At 36.0% G+C, this 26,117-nt stretch overlaps 1 protein-coding gene across 2 annotated transcripts in view; it reads right to left on the minus strand.

Moving 5' to 3' along the window:
• Nucleotides 1–4: 4 nt before the first annotated feature.
• PRMT3 (protein arginine methyltransferase 3) overlaps nt 5–26,117 on the minus strand; it is a 94,533-nt gene continuing 68,420 nt past the window's right edge. For both annotated transcript variants that reach the window (XM_023758905.1, XM_006094786.3), the window contains 3 exons: nt 12,032–12,082; nt 11,748–11,835; nt 5–131 (listed from right to left, as the gene is read on the minus strand). In XM_023758905.1, coding sequence (XP_023614673.1) covers nt 22–131; nt 11,748–11,835; nt 12,032–12,082 — 249 coding nt within the window. In that variant the 3' untranslated portion in view covers nt 5–21. The remainder of the gene's footprint in view (nt 132–11,747; nt 11,836–12,031; nt 12,083–26,117) is intronic.

Genomic DNA, 26,117 nt, shown 5'->3' on the forward strand with positions numbered 1-26,117 from the left:
GTTAGTGTTTTCATGGCTTTTTCACTGGAGACCATAAGTTTGAGTTGAATTATTCAATGTCAGGGTCACAATGAGAGAACGTGGATCTTTCTTATTCTTCTGGACCGTGATCTTTCCTTTCAAGGATTCACCTATAGAAGAAAGGCAAAAAGTATGTTTAAGAATTCAAGGAAAACAGTTCTAACAGAAAAGTAATAATGTACACCAGTACTTCTGTTTTTTGTTGTTGTTGTTGTTGAGATGTTTCACTAATTTTCAAAAACTTTTAAATTGTCAAATATTTGAGAAAGAGCAAAACTTCAGTGGTCATGTGGGATTGGGGAGTAGTTTTATTGAACTCCTGAATACGAGTTCCTATGGTGAATCCTGAGCACACAGAAAGATACAAGATATGGTTCCTGCCCTCAAAGAGTTCACATGATGTCCAGGTAAAGGGAAATAGCTACACCAACAATTACACAACAGGTTTATGTCTAAAGTATGCTGAGAGTGAAAATTGGGGATGGCTGAAAGGCAGTAAAAGGCATGTTTCACAAGAATTTAATAAAAGAATGGCCAGAGGGCTAAAATCATGGTTAACTTAAGGAGTACACATGGAATGGCATTTAAGGGAGAAAACACATGTTATAGAGAGCCTTCAGAACATGACATTCTCAGGTACAGAAAACTATAGTTGAGAAAACATAAATTTATATTTTATAGAGTCACATGACAAGGCTGTTAGCCTTGAAGGTGCTAACAGTGTAAATGGAAAACAGAACCTACAAAGGTGAAACAGTAAACACAAAAAAACATTACATATTTGTTTTAAATGTAAAAACTGATTCCCTAAAATCTTATACAGTATGTTCCAAATTTTATTTTATTCCAAAATGAAATTATATATTATATCTATGTGCTTTTCTGAGTACAAATACTTCTCATTTAAGTTTTTTTCATTTGTCCATATAAAGTGACTAAGAGATCTATATAAAATTATCCAAGGACTGAATATTTTTTTTAAATGGGTGAGGATGTCTTTATTTTTATAGTTTCCTTTTTTAAATATATTTTATTGATTTTTTACAGAGAGGAAGGGAGAGGGATAGAGAGAAACATCAATGAGAGAGAAACATCAATCAGCTGCCTCCTGCACACCCCCTACTGGGAATGTGCCTGCAGCCAAGGTACATGCCCTTGACCGGAAATGAACCTGGGACCCTTGAGTCCGCAGGCTGATGCTCTATCCACTGAGCCAAACCAGTTAGTGCCTGAATAAATATTTTACTTTTTTTTTTTTAACTGCAAGTCCCCCAACATTAAGACTGGATGTTTTTCAATATGGTAGTGAAACAGCACAGTAAAACATATCAAAACCATCTAATAGTTAGATTTATTTTAGAGTATAAAGATATCATTACTGATACATTCTATATATCCTACAGAAATGGTAAAGCTGACATAGTTTTCCATCACTAGACATATCTATCTATCCTATCTAATAATAGAGAAACATGGTAATTAACCGTAACTTCGATACCCTTCCCATTGGTTAATCAGCAGGATATGCAAATTAACTGCCAACAAAGATGGCAGCCGGCAGCCACGCAGCTGAAGCGAACATGAGGCTTGCTTGCTCCAGTGATGGAGGAAGCCAACGTTCCCCGCCTGCTTCGCCCTGCTCTAAGCTACACTCTAAGCAACAAAGTTGCAATTATAGAAGCTAAACAAGCTCCAGATACCTGCTTTCAGCCAGCTTCAGGCTCAGAGCGGCAGTGATGGCAACAATGTTTCAATTATAGAAGCTAAACCAGTGATTCCCAAAGTGGGCGCTACCGCCCCCTGGTGGGCGCTGCAGCGATCCAGGAGGGCGGTGATGGCCACAGGTGCATTTGGGGGCGATGAGTACTGCTTTTAAATTAAAAAAATAAATTTCCAGGGCTGAATAAATTTTTTTCTGGAACGGGTGGTAGGCCAAATAAGTTTGGGAACCACTGAGCTAAACAAACCCAGATACCTGCTTTCAGCCAGCCGCAGCCTCAGAGCTGGAGCCGGCTCTCAGCTCCAGTGACAGCTATAGAAGGTAAATAAATCCCAGAATAAAAAAACAAAAAACAAAAAACAAAAACAGAAAAAAAGGAGAGGCTGGGAGCTTCAGTCACCCGCCAGCCTGAAAACGGCCCTCAGCCCCTCACCCAGACTGGCCAGGCACCCCAGTGGGGACCCCCATCCTGAAGGGGGTGTGACCAGCTGCAGACAGCCATCAGCCCCTCACCCAGGCTGGCCAGGCACCCAAGCGGGACCCCCACCCTGATCCAGGACACCCTTCAGGGCAAACCAGCCGGCCCCCACCCGTGCACCAGGCCTCTATCCTATATAGTAAAAGGGTAATATGCAAACTGACCCTAACAGCAGAAAGACTGGGAATGACTGGTCACTATGACACACACTGACCACTAGGGGGCAGACGCTCAATGTAGGAGCTGCCCTCTGGTGGTCACTGAGCTCTCACATGGAGGAGCTCTGCTCAGCCACAAGCCAGGCTGACGGCTGCCAGTACAGCAGTGGTGGTGGGAGCCTCTCCTGCCTCCTCAGCAGCGTTAAGGATGTCTGACTGCAGCTTAGGTCTGCTCCCCGCTGGCAAGTGGACATCCCCTGAGGGCTGCCGGGCTGCCAGAGGGATGTCTGATTGCCATCCTGGCCCAATCCCCTGGGAGCAGGCCTAAGCCAGCAAGCGGTCACCCCTGAGGGGTCCCAGACTGCGAAAGGGCACAGGCCAGGCTGAGGGACCCCCTACCCCTGAGTGCACAAATTTTTGTGCACCGGGCCTCTAGTCTATATATAATAGAGAAATAAGCTAATTAACCAGGACGCTGTAACGAGTCGACCGGACAGGAGGAAGTTGCGTGCATAGTGTTGGGGGCGGGGTGGCAGGGGTCTCCACCTGCCTGCACTGGGGGAGGGCCTGATCAGCAGCGGCCACGGCTGCTTCAAGGGCAAGAGAGGGAGGCAGGGCCAGACCAGCAGCGGCCGTGGCTGCTCTGGGGCCTGGGAAGCGAGGCAGGGCCGAACTGGCCACTCGAGGGTGGGTGGCGCCGCGTGATTTCGAATCACATGCTGGGCTCCTAGTCTTTGTGATAAAAGAAGAAACCCTATTAACTAAGAATTCAATATCCAGCAAAAATCTTTTAAAAATGAAAGAAAAATAAGGCCTTTTTTTCAAAGAAATAAGATAAAACTTTTTCCCAGTAGACCTGTGCTACAGAAAATGTTAAAAGAAGTTCTTCAGACAGGAGAAAAATGGAATCAAAAAGAAGCTTGGATCTAGACAAAGGAATAAACAAACAATGCCCGAAACGTTAGGTAAGTGATAAATATAAGACTTTTCTTCCTTTTTCAAATTTATTTAAAAGGTAATTGACTGTTTAAAGCAAGAATTGTAACAACATATGTGGGATTAAAACATTTAGGGAAATGTTTTATAACAATAGCACAAAAGATGGAAGAGGATAAATGGAAGCCTATTGCTGTAAGTCTTAACTACAAATTAAGTGGTGTAATATCATTTGATGGTTGTTTGTAATAATCTAAAGATGCAGGCTGGAAACTCTAGAGCAGTGGTTCTCAACCTGTGGGTCGCGACCCCTTTGGCAGTTGAACGACCCTTTCAGAGGTGTCGCCTAAGACCATCCTGCATATCAGATATTTACATTACGATTCATAACAGTAGCAACATTACAGTTATGAAGTAGCAACGAAAATGATTTTATGCTTGGGTCACAACATGAGGAACTGTATTTAAAGGGCCAGAAGGTTGAGAACCACTGCTCTAGAGCAACCATTATAAAAACAAACCCAAGAGGTATGGCTAATTAGTCACAGGTAGAGATAAAATAAAATAGTAAAGAATGTTTAATAATAAAAAAAAGAAGAAGAAAAGAGGGGTAAAAGACAGAGGAGATTAAAACAAACAAATGGCAAACAATAGAGTTAAATTCAATAACATTAGTAATAATATTAAATGTAAACATGTCCAACTTACTTTATAAAGATACAGGTTAAAAGTAAAAGAAGAAATTCTATATAAACATTAATCATAAAGAGGCTGGAATGGCTATAATAATTTCAGACAAAGTTGACTTCAGGAAAAAAATATAACCAGAGATAAAGAGAGACATTTCAATAGAATAACTTGTTCAATTCATAAACGACACATCATAAATTTTTGTATGCACAGAGCTTCAAACTGCATGACACAAACCTGACAGACCATAAAAAAAAACAACAGAAAAATCTACAATTATGGCTGGAAATTTCTCCTCTTCTTTGTTGATAACTGTAATAATTAGATAAAATCAGAGAGAACATGGAAGACTTGAACTATTACCAACATGACTCGATTGACATCTATAGAACCAAGATAGATCATAGCTGGGTCATAAAAAAAATCTTAAACAATGTACAGAAAGCATACATAATATATTCTCTGACCAAAACGTCTATTCTGACCACTTTTAATTAGTATTCTATTGGATGCCCTAGTAAGGGCACTAAGGTGCACGAGAAGAAAAAAAAGGGATATAAATTAGAGAAAAAAAGACATAAAACAATCTGTATTTGTAGATCACATTTCTTATATATAGAATATCTTAAAGCAATATATAAAAAAAAGCTACTAGAACTGTAAGATGGTTTAGCAATGTCTTAAGATATAAGGTCAATATAAAAAATTTAGTTTTATTTCTATACATTAGCAATAAGGGATTAGAAATTGAAATAAAAAATCAACATAGCATTTACAATAGTATCATATAAATATACAATACTTGAGATAAATGTCACAACATATGTGCAAGATTTAGAAACATAAAACTATGAAAGAGTGCTAAAGACGATCTAAACTAAATTGAAAGACACATTTTGCTTATGGATGAAAGACCCAATATGGTTAAAATGGCAATTCTTCCCAAAGTAATACATACATTCAACACAATCCCAATCACAATCCTAACAGGGTTTTTGGGGGGTGGAAATTAACAAGTTGACTTTAAAATGTATATAGCAATTTAAGGGTTCTAGAATAACAAAACCAATTTTGAAAAAGAACATACATCTAGATCAATGGGACAAAATAGAGCCCAGAAACAGACCCATCTATACACATATGGTCAATTAGCCAAGGTAATTAAATAGAAAAAGGACAGTCTTTTCAAGAAATGATGGTGGAACAACCTAATACACATTTGGGAAAAGATAAACTACTAATATTAAAATTAACATAAAACACACCATAGACCTAAATTTAAAAGGCCAAATTATAAAAACTTTTAGACGAAAACATACAAGAAAATCTTCGTGATGTTAGGGTAGCAAAGATTTAAGATACAAAACTTAAAAAAAACATTAAGACCATGAAAAGAAAAGCTGGGAATTGGAATAAATATATTAGCAACACATATATTTGACAAAGGACTTGTATCTATATAAATAAAGATTCTGACAACTCAATAAGATGACAAACAACCCACTTAAAAATTGAGCTAAATATTTTAACTGAAACATCACAAAAAAAATATACGAATGGCCAATGAACATATGAAAAGAGGCTCAATATTATTTGTCATCAGGTAAATTCAAATTAAAAGCATAACATCACTACATATACAATAGCATGGTTTAAATGAAATGAACTGACTTTTTTTATAAGTGTTGGCAAGGATGTTGAGCAACTGCACATACAATGGTGGTAGATAATGTTAAATAGTACAGTCATTTTGAAAATAAATTGCCAGTTTCTTACACAGTTAAACATTCACTTACCATAAGACCTGATAATTCTACTCCCGGGTATTTTCCCAAGAGAAATGAAAACAGGTCTGCACAAAGACTTTTTGACGAATGTTCATAGCAACTTTATTAATAATGATCCCTAACAGAAAAGAATCCAAAAGTCTAGCAGCAACTAAGTGCGTAAGTAAATTAGAATACATCCATACAAAGGAATACTACTTGTCAAAAAGGAACCAAGTACTGATACACAGATGAAAGCATGCTGAGCAAAAGAAGCGGGAGTACATCCTGTGTAATTCCACTGATATAAAATTCTGAAAGAATACTAATACTTTAATATTAGTGATGCTAATTAGTAATGTTACTATACAGTAATAGAAAGCAGATCAGTGTCTGCCTTGCTCTGGGTACTGGAGTTGGGGATGTCCACACAAGGGTTCAATAAGGAAACTTTTTAGAGTGACGGAAGTATTTTATATTTTTACTAGAGGCCTGGTGCATGACATTCATGCACTGGGGAAGAGGGGTGTCCCTCAGCCCGGACTGCACCCTCTTGTAGTCTGGGATCCCTTGGGGGATGTCCACCTGCCAGCTTAGGCTCCCCGGGGGATCGGGCCTAAGCCGGCAGGCAGACATCCCTCTCGCAGTCTGGGGCTCTCACAGTCCAGGACTCCTTGCTCCTACTGCCCACCTGCAGTGGAGGCAGGAGAAGCTCCCGCTACCACCACTGCGCTTGCCAACTGTGAGCCCAGCTTCTGGCTGAGCAGTGCTCCCCCTGTGGGAGCACACTGACCACCAGGGGGCAGCTCCTGCATTAAGTATCTGCCTCCTAGTAATCAGTGCGTGTCATAAAGACTGGTCGTTCCGCCGTTCGGTTGATTTGCATATTACCCTTTTATTATATAGGATAAGGGTGGTGTATATATTTGTCAAAACTCATCGAACTATACAATATAAATGTGAATTTTTATTGCATGTAAATTATAGAATAAAAATGTTTTAAAAATATGGTGTTTTAGAACTAAACACAGATACATATATAATGTAGAAAAATTTAAAAATCTGTTAGGAGATTCAGTACATGGCAAGTTGGGCATTTGGAACCACTGAGGAAAAGGATTCAATAAAAACGTGTAAACATAGTAATGTTATATTTTAAAATATGAAACCAAAATCAGAAACAAAAAGGAAAAGGTTGAAGATTTGACAATATGGACAAAAATTCCATAAAGATACTTTAAAGAAAGGCAAACAAATGAAAACAATGTTACTTTCACTTCTTAGAATATCAAAGAATAAAAAATAAGTCTGAATTTTGAATAAACTCCTTATGATATATTACCAAAAGTGGGACACCTTAATAAAAGGCACAAATGTTCATTTTACTCTGCCATTGTCATCAACATTGGGTGTTATTAGAAACCAAACCATCTTCCGCAAGTCCACATGGTGGCCCCATCAGCTTTGCCAGCCTCCCTCAGAGGGAGATGCCAAAAGAAAATACTACCTGTTGTCTTGTCTCCCACTTCAATAAGATACTTTTATTTATTACTAAATAAATGAATAAAGAACATAAAACAATTAAAAACACCTGATATTGAGATAAACAATCATCAGAATCGCATTGCTTTGATTTGCATGTTAATGACTATCTGTGGTGATGAGTATCATTTAGAATGTCTACTATCTTAAAAAATCCTTTGTGATCTGGCTGTGGTGGCTCAGTGGTTGAGTGTCGACCTATGAACCAGAGGTCAGGGTTCGATACCCAGTCAGGGCACATGCCCAGGTTGTGGGCCGGAACCCCAACGATGCATGTGCAGGAGGCAGCTGATCAATGATTCTCTCTCATCATTGATGTTTCTATCTCTCTCTCCCTCTTCCTTCCTCTCTGAAATCAATAAAAATTTTTAAAAAATCCTTTGTACATTTATTTTAGGGACTTTCTTGTTGATGTATGTGAGGTATTTTTACAAATATTTCCATTTGGTATGTATATGCTAATGATTGCTCCTCTTTGATTTAAGTTGCCTCCGAAGTGTTAAAAATATCTAAGTTGGCTTGTTTGTAAATGTTCTTTCAATCCTTAGTGTAAGGATCAAAGAGGAATGTTCCAAGGTGCTTATAAAGCAGGTTTTCAAGTTCATTTCAGGTTTAGAGGATATGCCTACAAGAGCTCTGTGCATTCCTCAATTTAGACATAGAGCCTAAGTCAAGATAAACTATTAATGGATATTTTGGTTAAATTTTCACACAAAAAATTTTAAGCATCACTATTAAACAAGCAAAACATCTGAATAACTTAAAAGGCAAAACATTGCCTTATAATCTCAGTATAATTTTCATGTCTTAAAGTGAAATACAAGTAAAATAGCTAGTTTTACAATAACCTTAATTTCAAAATGAGAGTGCAAATACCATCTATTTAAGTTAATTAAATAGCAGGAAGGGTCACAGTAATAAATACATAATTCACACTGCTGAACTCCCTTCAATTGTTTAGGACAGTGTCTGTAGCACCAGAATAGATCGGAGTAATTAATCAGTGTCAAATAGATATAAAATGACTGATGTTGTTGAGCGTGTATACTGTGGTGAGAGCTGCAAAAGACATTCTCTATGGAGCTGAGCTGTACCACCTTGTTTAATCATCGGCAGACGGCTATTAGGATACCACAAAGCAGTGCTGCAGTTCAATCAAGAACAAAATTAATTTCATTTCATGTGGTTTAAATTCAGTGGTTTTTAAAAGTTATTTTCATCCAGAGCAATGACATTTCATTTCCCCAGAAGGAGCAAAAAAATTCATTATTGTCACTAGTAAAGCTCAGAGTTAAAAAAATAAAAGAAAAAATAAATGGATTCTCCATTTAAAAACTTACTAGGTATATACAGAGAAAGAGAAATAGCCTGATTTTAATCATATTTCCAAAGCCAAATAACACAAAAATGATCTGGGTTTTTAAAGTAAACACTGCCACATAAGTTTGTAAAATAAAATTGTACATTAGTATTTTTAAAGGAAAAAGAAAAACATACGACCTGACTTTAACATTAAAGTAAGTGTTCTCTAACTCTTTTAAGAGTATTCATTCTTATTCCCACAATGCTGGAAAGTGCTCAAATGTTTAGAGCACTTCTTTTGGGATTTTTTTTTTCAATTACATTGTAAATAAAATAACAAACAAACAAAACAAAAACAAATTAGACTCATTATTATACAGTTCCATTTTGCTTTTAGCCAAATGTAGAATCTTAGTCTGGGAAAATATTCACATTGTCTTTCCTTACTTTTTTATTTTTTAAATTATAAAACGTATTTATTGCTTAGAATGTTTATCTTTTTTAAAAAAATTGCATTTATTGGGGTGACATTGGTTAAAAAAATTATACAGGTTTCAGGTACACAATTCTGCAATACATCATCTGTATATTGTTTGCTACTGTTGACTTTGTGTGGATGCCTTTATCAGGTTGAGGAAGTTCTTTTATTTCTAGTTTGCTTGAGTATTTATCATGAATGGACATTGAATTTTATCAAGTGATTTTTCTAGTCATTGGTGTGATCATGTGTTTTTTTTTATTCTGGTAGCTTGTGGATCACATTAAATGACTTAAAAATACTGAATAAGCCTTGCATTCCTGGAATAAACCCCTCATATGGTAATGGCATTGTTCTTCTTATAATACTGCTGGATTCAACTTGCTAGTATTTTTTTGAGGATTTATGCATCTATATTCATAATGGGAATTGGTCTGTAGCTTAATTTTCTTGTACTATCTTTGTCTAGTTTTTGTTATCAACATAATACTACTCATAATTTTAGCTCTCTTTATTTGAAAGAGACTGTATAGATTTTGGTGTTACTTCTTTTTTAAGTGATTGGGAGAATTTGCAATGAAGCAATTGTGCCTGGAGATTTGTTTTATGGAAAAATTTTGATGCTGGCTACCTGTTTTTGTAAATAAAATTTAATTGGAACATAGTCACATCCACTCACTTACCTAATAGTGTTTATCTGCATCTACTAAATTCAACTTATGCATCAACAGTGAAATCAAAACTGTAGAATTTTATGAAATATTTTAAATGTATAGAGAATATAATGACTACCTGGGACCCACTACTCAGCTTTGTCAATTCCTTCAATATTAAAAATAAATAGTTCAGATATCTGGCACTGAACCCCCTCCATAGCCTTCCCTGATCTTCTTTCTGTCTTTCCCCAAAGGTAACAACTACACTGAATTCAGCGGTTATCATTCTTAAGTGTTACTTCTTACCTCTACTATGTGTGTATGTATGTTTTTAGAATTCACATAAATGGTATATCGCAGGAATCATTCTGCCACTATTTTTCTGCAATGTTGCTTTTGATAGACACACATATATGATTTATCTACTATATTTTATTGTATGCAACTACCAAATTTATCTATCTATTACTGATGGACATTAAGGTTGCTTCTAATTTTTCACCTCTATAAACCACTGTTGTGAAAGTTCTTGTACACAGATTGTGGGAGAGACTGTCAAAACACATGCCTAGAAAAAAACTGTGGTGGTAGGGATGGTTCATGTACTCTTAACTTGATGGTATCAAACTGTTTTCTAAAGTTGTTGTACCAATTAAGACTACCAGCAGCAGAGTATAAATTATATTTGTCTACATTATTGTCAGCACGTGGTGCTGTTAAATTTTATGTATTTCCCATCATAATGATGAATAAGAAACAGTGTCTTGTCATTTTAGTTATCTTTTTCCTGAGTTACTAGAGATGCTGGATAACTTTTCACTGAAGTTTGTTGTACATTCAGCTTTCCTACAGTTGGGGAAGCTTTCAGAAAACTGAAACGAGAAGACTTATGTAATAAGCAGCTTAAATTAAAAAAAAAAAAGGTTTTATAACCAAACTCTAACTTTTGGAGCTAAATGTGTAATATGGAAGAACTATGGGTGCTCATATAAGTGAACGACCAATGAGATATAAAACAAAGGAAGGTAGAAGTGACCAGTCCTTGAATACTGTAGGATTTGAGGAGATAGAGACAATTGAGTGAATTCCAGACAAATATATTTTGAATATGCTAACTACTGAAGAACATTCTCTTCTATTTATACTTTACCTTTATGGTAATATTACTCTTTAGTCAGTTGGGAAATGAAAATATTATATTTTCTTTTGGTTATATTTGCAACTTAGTAAATACTAGTTATCGTTAAAGAAAAGTTTTCTGAATTCTTCTGTGGTACTCAAAATAATAAGTACATAATATGTGACATACATTTTAACTGGCAGATACTAGATGTAAATATAAGTTTTCTTTTAAATTACTTCTTTAAAAGAAATCTTACCCTTAGCAACAGTATGGATGGACATGGAGAATATTATGCTAAGTGAAATAAGTGAGTCAGAGAAAGATAAATACCATTGATTTCACTTATATGTGGAATTTAATTAACAAAATAAACAAACAGAAACAGACTCATAGATATAGAGAGCAGACTGACAGCTGTCAGATGGGAGGCGGGTTGGGTAAAAAAGATGAAGGGATTAAGAAAAAAAATACATAGACAGTAGTGTGGTGATTGCCAGAAGGAAAGGAGGGTGAGGGGAGGTAGAAGAGAGTAATGGGGGAGATAAATGGTGACAGGAGACTTGACTCTGGGTGATGGACACACAATGCAATGTACAGATGATGTATTATAGAATTGTATACTTGAAACCTGTATAACTTTATTAACCCATGTCACCCCAATAAATTCAAAAATTTTAAAAATTACTTTTTTAATGAAATGATATGCCTGCTAAAATTTATGTAGATGGTAAGCTCCAAGAACATCTTATTTTAGCATCTATTATACTATTATACTCCTTCAAATAGAGTGGGCACATAAAAAGTGGTTGTAGAATGAATGAATATTGTATGCTTCAGAATAAATAAGACACTTTACCCCTTTACGTTTCTCTCTCACCTGCTTTAACTGAAAATGGCTTTTCCAATAGAAATATTGTTTGTTTCCAGTGTGTTTCGGTACTCTGGGGGCCTGTAGAGAACACGACCTGCAATGGTGGAGTTCAAAAGTATCTGATGAAGTACAAGATATTTAATATCATGGTACATTAATCTACTACATCAAATACAAGCTCCAATTGCTTACAATAGCAAAATGCTTATGATCAAACACCTTGGGGCACAAAAATAAAATGCAATGTATTTCACATAATTAATTCTTATGAGAAAACTCATAATACTTACCCTGTTTTGGCAATTCCTCTCAAAATATATATCAAAGTAGCCAGCAATTGCCTGTTTATGAAAATAAATGAAATAAATAAATAAACAAACAAACTAATTACATGACATAATTTACTATTCAGTCTTTTAAAACATGGCAAATAAAAAACCATTTCAAAGACCAGATACCTCTTAAACTTATGGCAGGTCACCATTTTTTCTGGAAAAGATGTTATAAGTAAAAATAAAGTAATATAATTTGGCTTTTCCCCACAGAAACAACACAATAATAAGGGTAACAAGGCTAATCAAATAATCAATATGTTTTATTAGAGAAATGATCATCGTAGACTACTGAAAGGTGAGAGACTAGAAGGAGAGAGAGGCTCAGCAGCCCTTTGTGGGTCCAGACACTTCCGCTGAGATGCTGCCATGCGAGGTAAGGCAACCTGGACCCTGTGGTACTAGTCAGGCCTCCAGACAACTGCAGCAGCTCAAGAGACCCAGGAGAGACCAGCAGAAAAACTAGTACATAAGTCCAGTCCAGACTGCAGAATCATAAACCATAAATCTAAGTGATTGTGACCTCAAAGCATTAAGTTTTTGGGTAGTGTGTTACACAGCAATAAAGAACTAAAACATACTTTTATACAAAGACAGCTCATTAAATTTCATCTGATATTATTATGCATCCAATTTTAAAGCAAACCATTATGAATATTTTTGCAATGAGATTATGGAATATTTAAATGTTGCTTTTTTTCTTATGAAAATAAAATAAAGATCAGTAATAGTACTCAAATAAAACTTATGTTTAAGCAAATAGCCAAAAGAGAAACTCGAAGTAACTCTAAGGGTTATTATGATAGTACAAAAAGGTCTCTAAAAGAAACTAACATTCAGATGATACAGAGTTTTCATTTGTTTAAACTTTAAATACCATTCCTTTTTCTTTCACTACTGGGACTAGCTTAACTTAATCTATTTTTACAACTGGCATTAAATAAAGCTCTTAAAGTGTTAAAAACAGGACACTGCTGCTTTTGTTGAGAACGTGAAGTTTTATTGATCTGTAGGATTAATATGGATTGAATCCAAACCAAATTCAATATTTAACCTTCAGGTTCATTATACTTTAGATACCAAGAGAAAAATCGAAACACTATTTATAATTCTGTCAAATAGGATTATAAAGCAATGTAGTGTTCAGCTACAGGTTATTACAGAAAACCATGTAGCTTACGAGAACATTTCTAAAATATATAACCTTTTTTTTCAGCTGATTTCCTGATACCTCTCCAATGACTAATTTAACTGTTTACTTAAATTTATTCCTATGTCTATCATGTTCACCACTATATCCTTCATGGCCAGAGCAGTGCCTGGCCCATAGAACACAATTCATATTTGCTGAGTGAATGTGCTATGACATACAATTTTATTACAGTACTTATCATCTATATTTTAGTTTAGTTTGCCCTATCAGACTGTAACTTATTTATAAGCAAAGCCTATGAGTAATTTATATTTTTATGCCCTTTAACCAGCACAAATCTGTTATACAGCAGGTTCTTAATAAATTTTAAATTAACTTTTTTAGTCTTCAGTTTCTTAAATTAACTAGACTCATTATATAGTGCACTTTATAAAATGATTGAATAACAACACTTAGATGGACCTAATAATTTTCAACTCTGAAAAAAATGGAGAGTGTAGATCAAATATGAGGAAGAGAGCAGAGGATACCCTAATTCTATGTATAAAGCTGCACAAGTCTCAGCCTAACCCCCTGAGCTACACAGCTCAGGTGAGATCCAAACCAACATAACAGAGGCTGAAAAAATTGAACTAAAACTTAAATCACTGGCACAAGTCCTAGGATTAAACCTTGAATAAATGTGTGTGAAAAAAAACCCAAATCAAGTGGCAAAGGCTTAGAGAAGTGAACTAAGATTTGAAAAACCTGTACAAATCTAAGACTAATTCCTTACGTGCATATGCAGGAGAGACCCAAAACAATGTAACATATGCTTAGAGAATGACTAAGATTTGATCCACTCTCTGCACAGACACTATTGACAAAACTTGTGTTTTGACTTGAATTGGTCTGATTGCCTGCAAACACTAAACATGAGCATTATCCAGACCGTTATAACATTACGAGAATCCACATGACAAAGGATGTACAACATCTAATAGAAAACACAGTAAAATGAATCAGAAGACAGGAATTCTCATAGAAAAATAGAAACTACTATATATATAAAAGGCTAAGCAACCGTCTGACCATCCGACCAGCTGGTAGGTATGACGTGCACTGACCACCAGGGGGCAGACGCTCAACGCAGGAGGAAGCCCGATTCCTTGCAGGGCTGTGTGATTCCACCTTCGACCATGGGTTATGTTGCTGCTGGGGCACTGTCGACCCCAAATCTGACTTACTGCTGAGCTGCAGTGACCGCAGATGCCCTTCGAGCCACAGCATCACCCCAGGTGCAGCCAGCCGGGGAGGGACCATGGAAGGTTGGCTCCAGGGCGTGTCTGGCCTGTCTCACCAAGTCCCGCCCTGCTGGCCACCTTCCAATGAATTTCCTTTCAATGTGCACGAATCCGTGCACCGGGCCACCAGTCCTATATAATAAAAGGCTAATATGCAAATCGCCCCCTCAAGAGTTCGACTGCTTGCTATGATGTGCGCTGACCATCAGGGGGTGGTGCGGAATGAAGGAAGGCCCCGGCCAGCAGCCAGCTGGCAGCCAGGGGAAGGAAGGTCCCAGCCAGCAGCCGGAAGGCCCCGATTGGCTCTGATCGCTGGCCAGGACTATGGACCCTACCTGTGTATGAATTTTGTGCACCGGGCCTCTAGTAAAAAAAAAAAAAAGAAACATAAGGAATATTGAAAACTAAAAAATAATGGAAACAAAAGAACTCCCTGGGCTGAATTGCAGAATGGAGATAAGGAAAAAAAATCAGTGAGTTTTAAGATAGATCAATGGAAATTATTTAATTTTAAAAACCAAGGGGAAAAGTTTGAAATAGAATGCACAGAGTTGCAGGGAACTATAAAGCTAACATACATGTAATTGGTGGTCATGATGGAAAAGATAAAAATATTGAAGCAGGAAAAAAACAAAAAACCCTTTACATTTCTATATCCAGAAAAAATATCCTTCAGGAATAAAGGTAAAATAAAGACATTTTCAAGTAAAGGAAACAAAAATAATTCACTGCCAGTGGACTTTTTTGAAGAAATTTTAAAGGAAGTTCTTCGGGCTGATGGGTTATAATACTAGGAGGAAAACCTGAAACATCGTATATAATACAAGAACAACAACAGTAATAAATAACTGGGTTTTACTTTTCCCTTCACAATACTTATAATTGTGTAAGGCAAAATTACAACATCATCTGGTGAGGTTATCAATTTGCACATGTAATCATAATGATCAGTGCAGTGGGTGGAAGGGTAGGAGGGAGGAAAAGTGAAATCCCACCAACATATGTAAATGTTTACCAGTATAAAATCTGGAACTGAAGAAGGCTTTTAAAATGCTACACACAGTCAGACTTAATATAAGGGAAATTTAAAACTTTCGTATCAAAATTGAAAGGCAACAAATCTGAGAATATTTGTAATATATATAAAACAAAGGGTCACGTGTTCTTTGTACATTAAACTTCTAAATTAGTAAGAAAACAATATGCCAAAAGAAATTAAGACAAAGGACATTTCTGAAAGAAAAATCAACTGATTAATAAGCATGTGAAAAAAGATGTTTGACCTATTTAGAGAAAAATGAGTAAATTAAAACAACCATTTCCTTGATCAAAACATTTTAAAATGATAATAACCACAGTTTAGTGGGAAACATGGCACTCATTGTGGGAAAATAAACTGAAATAACCTTTCTAACGGGAACTTAGCAATACATATTAAAAGACAAAACATTTGATCAATAAAAACAAAAAGACAAAACATTTGTATTAGAAAGAAGTCATACATGAAATAGTACAAATGATATAATTCCATTTATATAATTACAAATGATATAATTCCAGAATATTCAAAAACAGCAAAACTTATGGTATTGTAAGTCAGTATATTAGTTACCCTTATATAGGGATAGAAACTGAAAGGGGTTACATGGTGGGCTCCTGGTTTGCTTTTAATATTCTTAAGCTGAGTTGAGTACATGGTGAATATTCTTCTTTGGGCAATTTTATCACACTACACTTATGATTTCTGCATGTTTTATGTTTTCTAAGTGCCATGTTTACATAATGTATATATTCAATGACCCAGGAATTCTAAAAAGTATTCTATGGAAATTATTAAGTATGCCTGCAAAGATTTAGCCATAAGATGTCAATTTTAGCTCAAATTTTCAACAATAGGTGACCAGTTAATAAATCATAATATCTCCATACAATGAAATGCCATTTGGCCATCAAAAGTAATCCTATAGATAAATATTTATTAATTTGGAAAAATAGTCACAATATACTATTTTATAGTTCCCTTGGAAATGCATCATAATATCTTTAGCTCCTCATGCAGTTCCCTCCTAATGATGTTTGGTTGAGGGTAATGTTAAGATCAGTTCCCCAGCACACATTAAGCAGAAACATGAGGAACATTAGGAAGAAATTCACCAGAGATTAAAAATTATGTGCGACCCTGGCCAGTGTGGCTCAGTTAGTTGGAGCCTTGCCCCATGCACCAGAAGGTTATAGGTTTGATTCCAGGTCAGGACACACATTTAGGGTGTGCATTCCATCCCGGTGAGGCACATAAGGAAGGTAACCAATCAATGTGTCTCTTTCACATCTATGTTTATCTCTCTATCTCTCTCTCCCCTTTCTCCCTCTCTGGTATCAATAAAAAATAAATAAATAAATAAATAAATAAATAAATAAATAAATAAATAAAAAGGTATGTGCAGATAATCTACTTGTCAATTAGCATTCATATAACTGAGAAAGTGAAAGACTCTTACTCTGAAAAACCAAAGGGAATTTCTGGTTTAAAAAATTGGTAATTACCTTCAAACACAAGCAAGACCTAGAATGCCACTCAAAGAAAACAGTTTTTAAAAATATATATATTTTTTGCTGTAAAAGTGCTCCTTAATAATTAAAATAGAAATTAGGAGAGAAAAAAACCTTAACCTTGAAACATAGTTATATAAACCAATTGAACTATGACTAGTGTTTTTATTTCTGCAAAGCCATTATAACCAAATATGTCAGTTGATTTGGGAACAAAACTATTTTGCTTCAGAATATGAATATGCCACCTTTTTGTACTTATAGTTTCACTACCTTATTATCATCATGCCAGGGTATCTCTAGATCTTTTAAATGTTAATTTCAATAAATTTATCCTTTCTCTGTGTATGTCATTCAACTATAAGAAAAAACAAACAACAAGCATAGGAAATTGAAAATGAAGACTCATAGACAATGGTAATAAATAACTGCAGCACAGCTTGACATGTGCTTGAAAAAGATCAGATATGTTAGAAGACCTGACCACAGAATAAATTCCTCTTTTGTTCCACATATATATCTTGTCAGGGGCAAAAGGAACAGCTGAGGGGGAAAAAAGCATTAAAATCAAATATTTCTAAGAGCTGAGTTAATCTGCAAAGGCAAGGTCACAATTAAAGTTTCATTGAATTATACAACAGTCAGAAAAAACTTAGTTATAAAGCCCTTAGATTGAGAGAAGGGAAAATGAGTGGTAAATAAGAACAATACTGATGATGATGGAAAAAAAAAAAAACAGAATGAAAGGAAAACACATGCGTACAGTAAATTTCTGGAACAGCTTGATCATACTTGTAATTTGTTGAAAATCCTCCATAATTACTTTGAAGTACATAGGAAAATAAGACATGTAACTTTATTGTGCATCTTAAATATTCCTAACCATCAGAATACAGTTTCAGAATGATCTGTTCGTCTCTTTGTGCATTGCACAAAAAGGGAAAAAAAAAATTCACAGCATTTGTAAATCGAATCATTTAAAAATCTGTTTTAAGTCACAATTTGCTTGTTTATCCAACACATAAAGGTAGATGCAGCTCGTTTTAAGAACAATGCTCATTTGAAGAACAATGATTTGAAATAAAAATGAATTACTTCCTCATGTATTTTGGTGCAATGAGTATTTCTTTAAAGAGAACGTATTGTGTATGTGTGTGTAACAGGATGGCAGCCAATGAAATAAGATCAGACTAGACCTTATGAGAAAGAAGGAAATTAAAAATTATCATTATCACTATCACCTGCAGGGAGTAATTTATCATTTCTGTTCTTCATTGGTATCATGTTCCAACAGCGTGTGGTTACAGCAGATACAATTAGGCAGCTGTCCACAGAAGTAGGAGGATAATGTGCTTTTGATGGAGTTTATCCAAGCATGGAGACAGAGTGCTTGTAATCCATGCAGGAGAATCACTATAACAAAAATACAATTCATTTTTTGTGGAAGTATTTCTTTCAGAATCTTAAAATGGAATTCAAAAGCCAACTGCTAGGTCTAAAGCAAGTAAAGAAAGAATAAGAAGATAATGCATAAAAATGATTATTATAGCTTATATCTCTGTATATAAACCAACTAGATAAAACTACAAACAAAAGACATACAAGCTACTGCAAAAAAACATGAATTCTGCTAGTGATGACTGGCATTAAAACTAAGAAAGCATAATCAGCAAATATGAAAATTATATATTAGAATTTTCTCCCAATATTAATTATACCTTAAATTATGAACTCTTTCTTCTTCAATTAATTTTCTATTTTATCCCAAGAGAAAATTTGCATCTTTTCTTTCTTTCATAATTCCTCTAGGGAACAATACACATTAAGTGCCATATACTTCTCAAGGGATATTGCCAAATTGAGTACTTTAGAAACAGACCTAGCAATATGGGAAGTAGCAAAACAGACAATAGGTCTAAAATTTCTTAAAGGTACTTTTACTGAAAAACTAAATGCAATTAATTTTTATCTACTTGAAATATTCCCAGATTATAAATAAATTTTAACATTTATTTGGATCACTCCCTTGTAATTTCAAAATTGCTTATTATAGCGATTTTAGGAAGCAGAAGGAATCACCTCTTTAGAGCCTAAAACAGTACTTTAATCCTGACATTTCATAAATTGATACCTTACATGCCCTAACTACTCTACATTTCTTCCTAGCTATAAGCACAAGATATTGTTTTATACATTTTATATTCATTGATATTTACCAATATTTTCTCTTTTAAATATAGCTGTGAAACCAACACCCAGATCAAGAAATAGAATCTCCAGCACCCTAGTAATCCCCCTTATGTATTTAGCTAATCCTAGGCACCTTAACCCCCGAAAGGCATCTACTATCCTGATTTTTTCTTTCAGCTTTACTGAGATATAATAGACAACATTGTGTAAATTTAAGGGGTGTAATGTGTTGATTTGATACACTTACATATTGCAAAGTGATTATTATCACAGTGTTAGCTGACACCACCATCAGAATCAGACAATGATCAATTTTTTTGGAAATGAGAACATTTAAGATCCATTCTCTTAGCAACTTTTAAGTATATAATATAGTATTATTAACTATAATCACAATATACACTAAATCCCCAGAACTTATTCAACTTATAACTTGAAGTTTGTATCCTTTGATCAATGTCTCCTCATTTCCCTCAGCCACTGGTAACTACCTTTCTCCTCTCGGTTTCTATAAGTTTGGCTTTTTTAAAGGATTCCACAAATAAATGATATCATACAGTATTTGTCTTTCTTTGTCTGACTTATTTCATTCAGCATAATACCTTCGAGGTCCATCCTTGTTGTCACAAAAGCAGGATTTCCTTCTTTTTATGGCTGAATATTCCATTGCATCTATATGCCACATCTTTATCCACTCACTTGTTTGACACTTAGGTTGTCTCCACATCGTGGCTACAATGAACATGGGAGTGAAGACATCTCTTCAAGATCTTATTTTAATTTCCTTTGGATATATACCCGGAGTGGGACTACAGGGACATATGGTAATTCTATCTATAATTTTTTGAGGAACCAGTTTACATTCCCAAAACAATGCACAAGGGTTCCCTTTTCTCCACATTCTCACCAACACTTATGTTATCTCACTACTATCCTGACTTCTAAGAGCACAGATTAATTTTCGCTATTGTATGCTTCAACTGAACAGTTATTTTCACTGTTTAGGTAGAATACCCAAGCATCTGCTTAGGCAGTGAGGATATGGAGGTGACCACAGACATGATGAGACTGCCCTGAAGAGCCTATAGGAATCCACAGCTGAACACAAGACACTGAACGAAAAATATTATGAGTATGGTGGGTGTTATTACAGGGAGTGCAGCAACATTTAATAGATTTATTAGAATCTACTCTGTGGGATTAGAGAAGGCTGCCTAGGGGAAGTAACATTTAAACTGACATAGAACAATTAAGAGGGAAATAGTTTAGAGAATGGGGAAGTGTTATAGACAGAAGACCTTAGGGAGGAAAAAAACAGCACAGTGAAGAATTTGGCTCCTGTAGTGGTGGACTACATAAAATATAGTGACCTGCTGGGGTCCAGCCCCAGTGGTCCAGGGGTTCCCAAAGGTGTGGACGGAGTCGCGAAGAAGGTTTTACACAGAGACAGCGTGCAGAACTCTCTAGCTTTCCTTAGTCTCCGTGGATCTTCCCTGTGCCTGGCTGAGGCCACAGAGAAAAAGGAGAGATATCCCAAGGCAAGCTGAGCCTTTATTTTATAGCGAGAGGTAAACAAGGTAGTGGTTTCTATAGTTACACAGTTCTTGTGAGTTTCACTTGTTTTGACCATAGTTACACTTCCTGCACTTCCCTCAGCCCATTAGCTTCCCAGATAAGACCTAGAGAGCCTCATAAGGTCAAGCCTAATTATGCTAAGAGGACTGTGCCCTCTAAACTGGGAATTGTTTGTGACTTTGCCCACAGGTCAGTCCGAGGCTTAACCCTATATCAGCTTCCCACAGTGACCCTTTTGCTGAGAGCAACTATAAGAACTGAAAAAATATAAAATACTATGTGCTTGAAGGCATCAGAGAGATAAATTAAAACATTACCAAGGTAAGACTCAGCAAAGAAAGAAATAAAAAAAAAAATGAGACACATTTGGGACTGCTTTTGCCTTACAGGCATTTGCCAGTTCAGAGGAAGCAGCTAAAAGACTACCTGTGCAACCCTTTTGACAGCATCACATGGGTAGGAATACAAAAATGGGGCCCTCATATTCTCAGTTTGGCCCATCCCATATCCATGGGGTTGGATGATGAATGAAAGAATGAGGATGAGAAGAGAAAAGAAAAATCAGACTGCACTGCAGACTTTGGGGAGAGGCAGGACATATCAGTTGTTAAAGAAAAGAGCATTCTGTAATAGTTGTCATTGTCACAGTGATCTACAAATTAAAAATGTGACTCTGCAAAACTGTAGGCAGAAAGTGATTTTGCTTTGAGAAACAGCTGATTTGCATAAATGCAGCATTTTGAAAGAAGATCTCATTTCTCCACTACATTAGGATATTCAAGTATATGAATAGGTCAAAGAGTTTTCACTGCATACCTTTGCCTATAAAAAAACTAGTCAGTTCAATCCTGATGGAATAAGTAAATTCATCTATGAAATCACACAATACTAAATCCTCAAAAGCAAATGCATGTTAAAAATAAACTTGAACAAACAATTCTTTCTTTAAGGCAAGACAGGAAAGCGAATGGTAACATTAATTAGATCATTTTATGAGCATTTTGTATGTGCCAGGTATAGTGGTAAATGCTTTTACATATTATCTCATTTAGCACTCAAAATAATACCCAGGAAGTAGGTACTGGTGTCATTATCTCCACTTTTCACATAAAAAATTTGAAGTCCTGAGAAATCAAACACCTCTTCTAAAGTCATATTGGTAAACTGGGACCATCAGAGCTAAAGCTTTTAATCACAGTGCTATATTATCACTGTTTAAACTCTCCTCTTTGATTTTAATCACTTTCAGAAAACTCCCTTATATTTCTAAATTGGTCCTTTTCTCATTCAATCTTCTAGAAAAGCAAAAAATTGACTGGTTTTGGTAAATATTAAGTTATGAGACAACTGGTATATATAACAAAGTTTATTTTTCCAATTATTGACTCACTTTCCCATGAGGACTAGTCCTTCCTGTAAATACACAGATATACATATATCAGACATCTGGAAACATAGGTACTTTAGGATTTTTAGAAAATCAGGATGGCAACATTTACGATGGTTTGTACCAGAGCATTAAATCAAAGGAAATCTGAACTGGGAAGATTACTTCCTTATAGGTCATTACACTAGAGAAAGTGCCTGAATCAAAGAGGAAAATACCTGGTCAAACTCATTTATTATCACAACCTAATAATTCTAATTGACAGTCTCTGAGATAAGTCTAGGGAGAACTCCCCTGTCATCTCTAATCAAGAGTCCACTCTTATTGATTATTTGATAAACCATTCTTATGCTTATTGCTATGCTTGAGATAAGTATTTCAGTCCTGTTTGAGTGTGATTATTTCTCTCCTAAATATTTTGACCCTTGACATTCTGATTTCAAGTATAACCCTATACATATCTATAATTAAAGTATGATTATAATGTAGCTTAAGAATTTCAACATTCTACTCAGATTATATTTTAGAACAATTTGATATTCAAGTCCTTTTTAAATATAACTCAATCAGTGTTAATCAATGTTAATGAATTTTTTTTTCTTTTTAAAAGGTGTTTATTGGTCATATACAAAATAAAGAAACCTTATATATCACAAACATACACTATGTACAGCAATAAATACCTGGGCCCGGCCGCGCCGCCCCCGGACAATAACTTAGCAATAAATACTGCGCGGGGCGGGCGGGGCGGGGCGCCCAGGCCCCGGCACCCCTCCCGGCCGCAGCCTCTCCGGGCGGGCGCGGTGACCCAGGACCCACCTTTCGGCGCCGGGAGAGCGGGGCCCACCGGGCAGCCCTTGTCCTGTGGCCCTAAGATCCAGGAGCTGTTAATGAATTTTTTAAAACGCAGATTCAAAGGGGCTATAAGCTTGGCTTTCAAAAGAAGATTAAGCATGATTAGCTTATGTTTTAATTTTAAAACACAAAAAGGCCATCAAGAGTGTTAATATTGGTAAGGGTGTGAAGGAAACAATGATCACAGGCCACTGAAGAGATAGTAAAACTGTTGTTAATTTGGATAAAGAAAAAGCAATTAGCCAGTGACAGCATTTTGGAGGCAGAGATATATGAACAAACAAAGATGCACACCCTTGGATCTATAGAGTCAATGCACTACCCATTAAAATACCAATGGCATATCTCACAGACCTAGAACAAACTCTCCAAAAATTCACCTGGAATAAAAAAAGACCCCGAATAGCTGCAGCCAGTGGTTCTCAACCTTCCTAATGCCGCGACCCTTTAATACAGTTCCTCATGTTGTGGTGACCCCCAACCATAAAATTATTTTCGTTGCTACTTCATAACTGTAATTTTGCTACTGTTATGAATCGTAATGTAAATATCTGATATGCAGGATGTATTTAGGCGACACCTGTGAAAGGGTCGTTCGACCCCCAAAGGGGTCGCGACCCACAGGTTGAGAACCACTGGCTGCAGCAATCCTGAGAAAGAAGAACAAAGTAGGAGGGATCTCAATACCAGATATCAAGCTGTATTACAAAGCCACTGTTCTCAAAACTGCCTGGTACTGGCACAAGAACAGACATATAGACCAATGGAATAGAATAGAGAACCCAGAAATCGACCCAAGCCATTATGCTCAATTAATATTTGACAAAGAAGGCAAGAACATACAATGGAGTCAAGACAGTCTCTTCAATAATTGGTGTTGGGAAAATTGGACAGATACATGCAAAAAAATGAAACTAGACCAACTTACACCATACACAAAAATAAACTCAAAATGGATAAAGGACTTAAACATAAGAGAGGAAACCATAAAAATATTAGAGGAATCCACAGGCAGCAAAATCTCAGACATATGTTGTAGCAATATATTTACTGATACAGTTCCTAGGGCAATGGAAACTAAAGAGAAAATAAACAAATGGGACTACATCAAAATAAAAAGCTTTTGCACAGCAAAAGAAAGCATCAACAAAACAAGAAAGCCCACTGCACGGGAGAACATATTTGCCAATGTTATCACTGATAAAGGTTTAATCTCCAATATTTACAGGGAACTCATACAACTTAACAAAAGGAAGATAAACAACCCAATCAAAAAATGGGCAACGACCTAAATAGATACTTTTCGAAAGAAGACATAAGGAGGGCCAAGAGACATATGAAAACCTGCTCAAAGTCACTAATCATCCGAGAGATGCAAATCAAAACGACAATGAGGTACCATCTCACACCTGTCAGAATGGCTATCGTCAACAAATCAACAAATGACAAGTGCTGGCGAGGATACGGAGAAAAAAAGAATCCTCGTGCACTGCTGGTGGGAATGCAGACTGGTGCAGGCACTGTAAAGAACAGTATGGAGTTTCCTCAAAAAACTAAAAATGGAACTCCCATTTGACCCAGTAATCCCACTTCTAGAAATATATCCCAAGAAACCAGAAACACCAATCAGAAAGGATATGTGCACCCCTATGTTCATAGCAGCACAGTTTACCATAGCTAAGATTTGGAAACAGCCTAAGTGCCCATCAGCAGATGAGTGGATTAAAAAACTGTGGTACATCTACACAAGGGAATAGTATGGCTGAGGTAAAAAAGAAGCAACGGCATGGGATGGAACTGGAGAGCATTATGCTAAACTAAATAAGCCAGTCAGAGAAAGATAAATATCACATGGTCTCACTCATTTGTGGAATATAATGATCAACATAAACTGATGAACAAAAACAGATCCAGAGACAAAGCAGCATCAATCAGACCGTCAAACCTCAGAGGGAAGGTAAGGGAGGGTCGGGATAAGGGGGAGAGATCACCAAAGGACTTATATGCATGCATATAAGCCTAACCAATGGACACAGACACCAGGGGGGTGAGGGCATGAGTGGGGGGAGTGGGGGAGCAATGGGGGATAAGGACACATATGTAATACCTTAATCAATAAAGAAAAAAATTAAAAAAAAAAGACATCCCTGGAATGAGGCTAGTAGGTGGTTTGATAAATTTTAGAAAAGTGATTATTTATAGATTGAACAGTACATAAAAATAGCCGATATCCACTTCATGTACCCCTAAATGGGCCCATGTTTGCTAAATAAAATGGAGGGTACAATCATCTGCACTATTTAAACCATTATTTCTTTCACAGACTCTTTTTTTAAACATGAATAGTTAATTTAGTTTAAGTTATAATTAGTACATGATGCTATTCCATTGGATTTGCTCTTTATTTTAATTTTAAAAAATCATTTGTACTTTTCAATTAGAGTTGACATACATTATTATATTAGTTTCAGGTATGCACACCAGTGCTTAGACATTACATAACTTACCAAGTGATCTGCTGATAAATCTTGTACCCATCTGACACCTTACATAGTTATTAGAATACTAGAGGCCCGGTGCACGAATTTGTGCACACTGAAAAGAAATTAATTAGAAGAAATACTAGTATTTTAATGTCACTATTCACCCTTTCTCTATAATAAAAGTGTCAACCAAATTCATGATCAACAATGACAGACTGAAACACATGCATGTGACTGGCGCCAGGGAGAGCTTTATATATATATCGTGCATGTGCAAGTCAACTTAGCCTTTTATATATATAGATAAACTTGCTAAATTAGACCTGCTTTCTGATTTAGCTAAACTTTTTCCAGCTTGGTGAGGCACCCCAACTTCTCTTTCAGGTAATTGTCAGCAACACAGCAGTAAATATCAACACGAAGCAGATTATTGTAGATCACGCAGGGAGAACAAAGAGTAAAATATTTAGCTGCAGCAGTGTTTGACTATATTCTGTGCAGTGAGAAAACCTGGTCATTTTCAAGGTCTACCATTTCTTACTTCTTTTCAGTCGGGTCAAGTTCCTAA

Source organism: Myotis lucifugus, unplaced genomic scaffold, assembly GCF_000147115.1.
Source record: "Myotis lucifugus unplaced genomic scaffold, Myoluc2.0 scaffold_143, whole genome shotgun sequence".
Lineage (NCBI taxonomy): Eukaryota > Metazoa > Chordata > Mammalia > Chiroptera > Vespertilionidae > Myotis > Myotis lucifugus.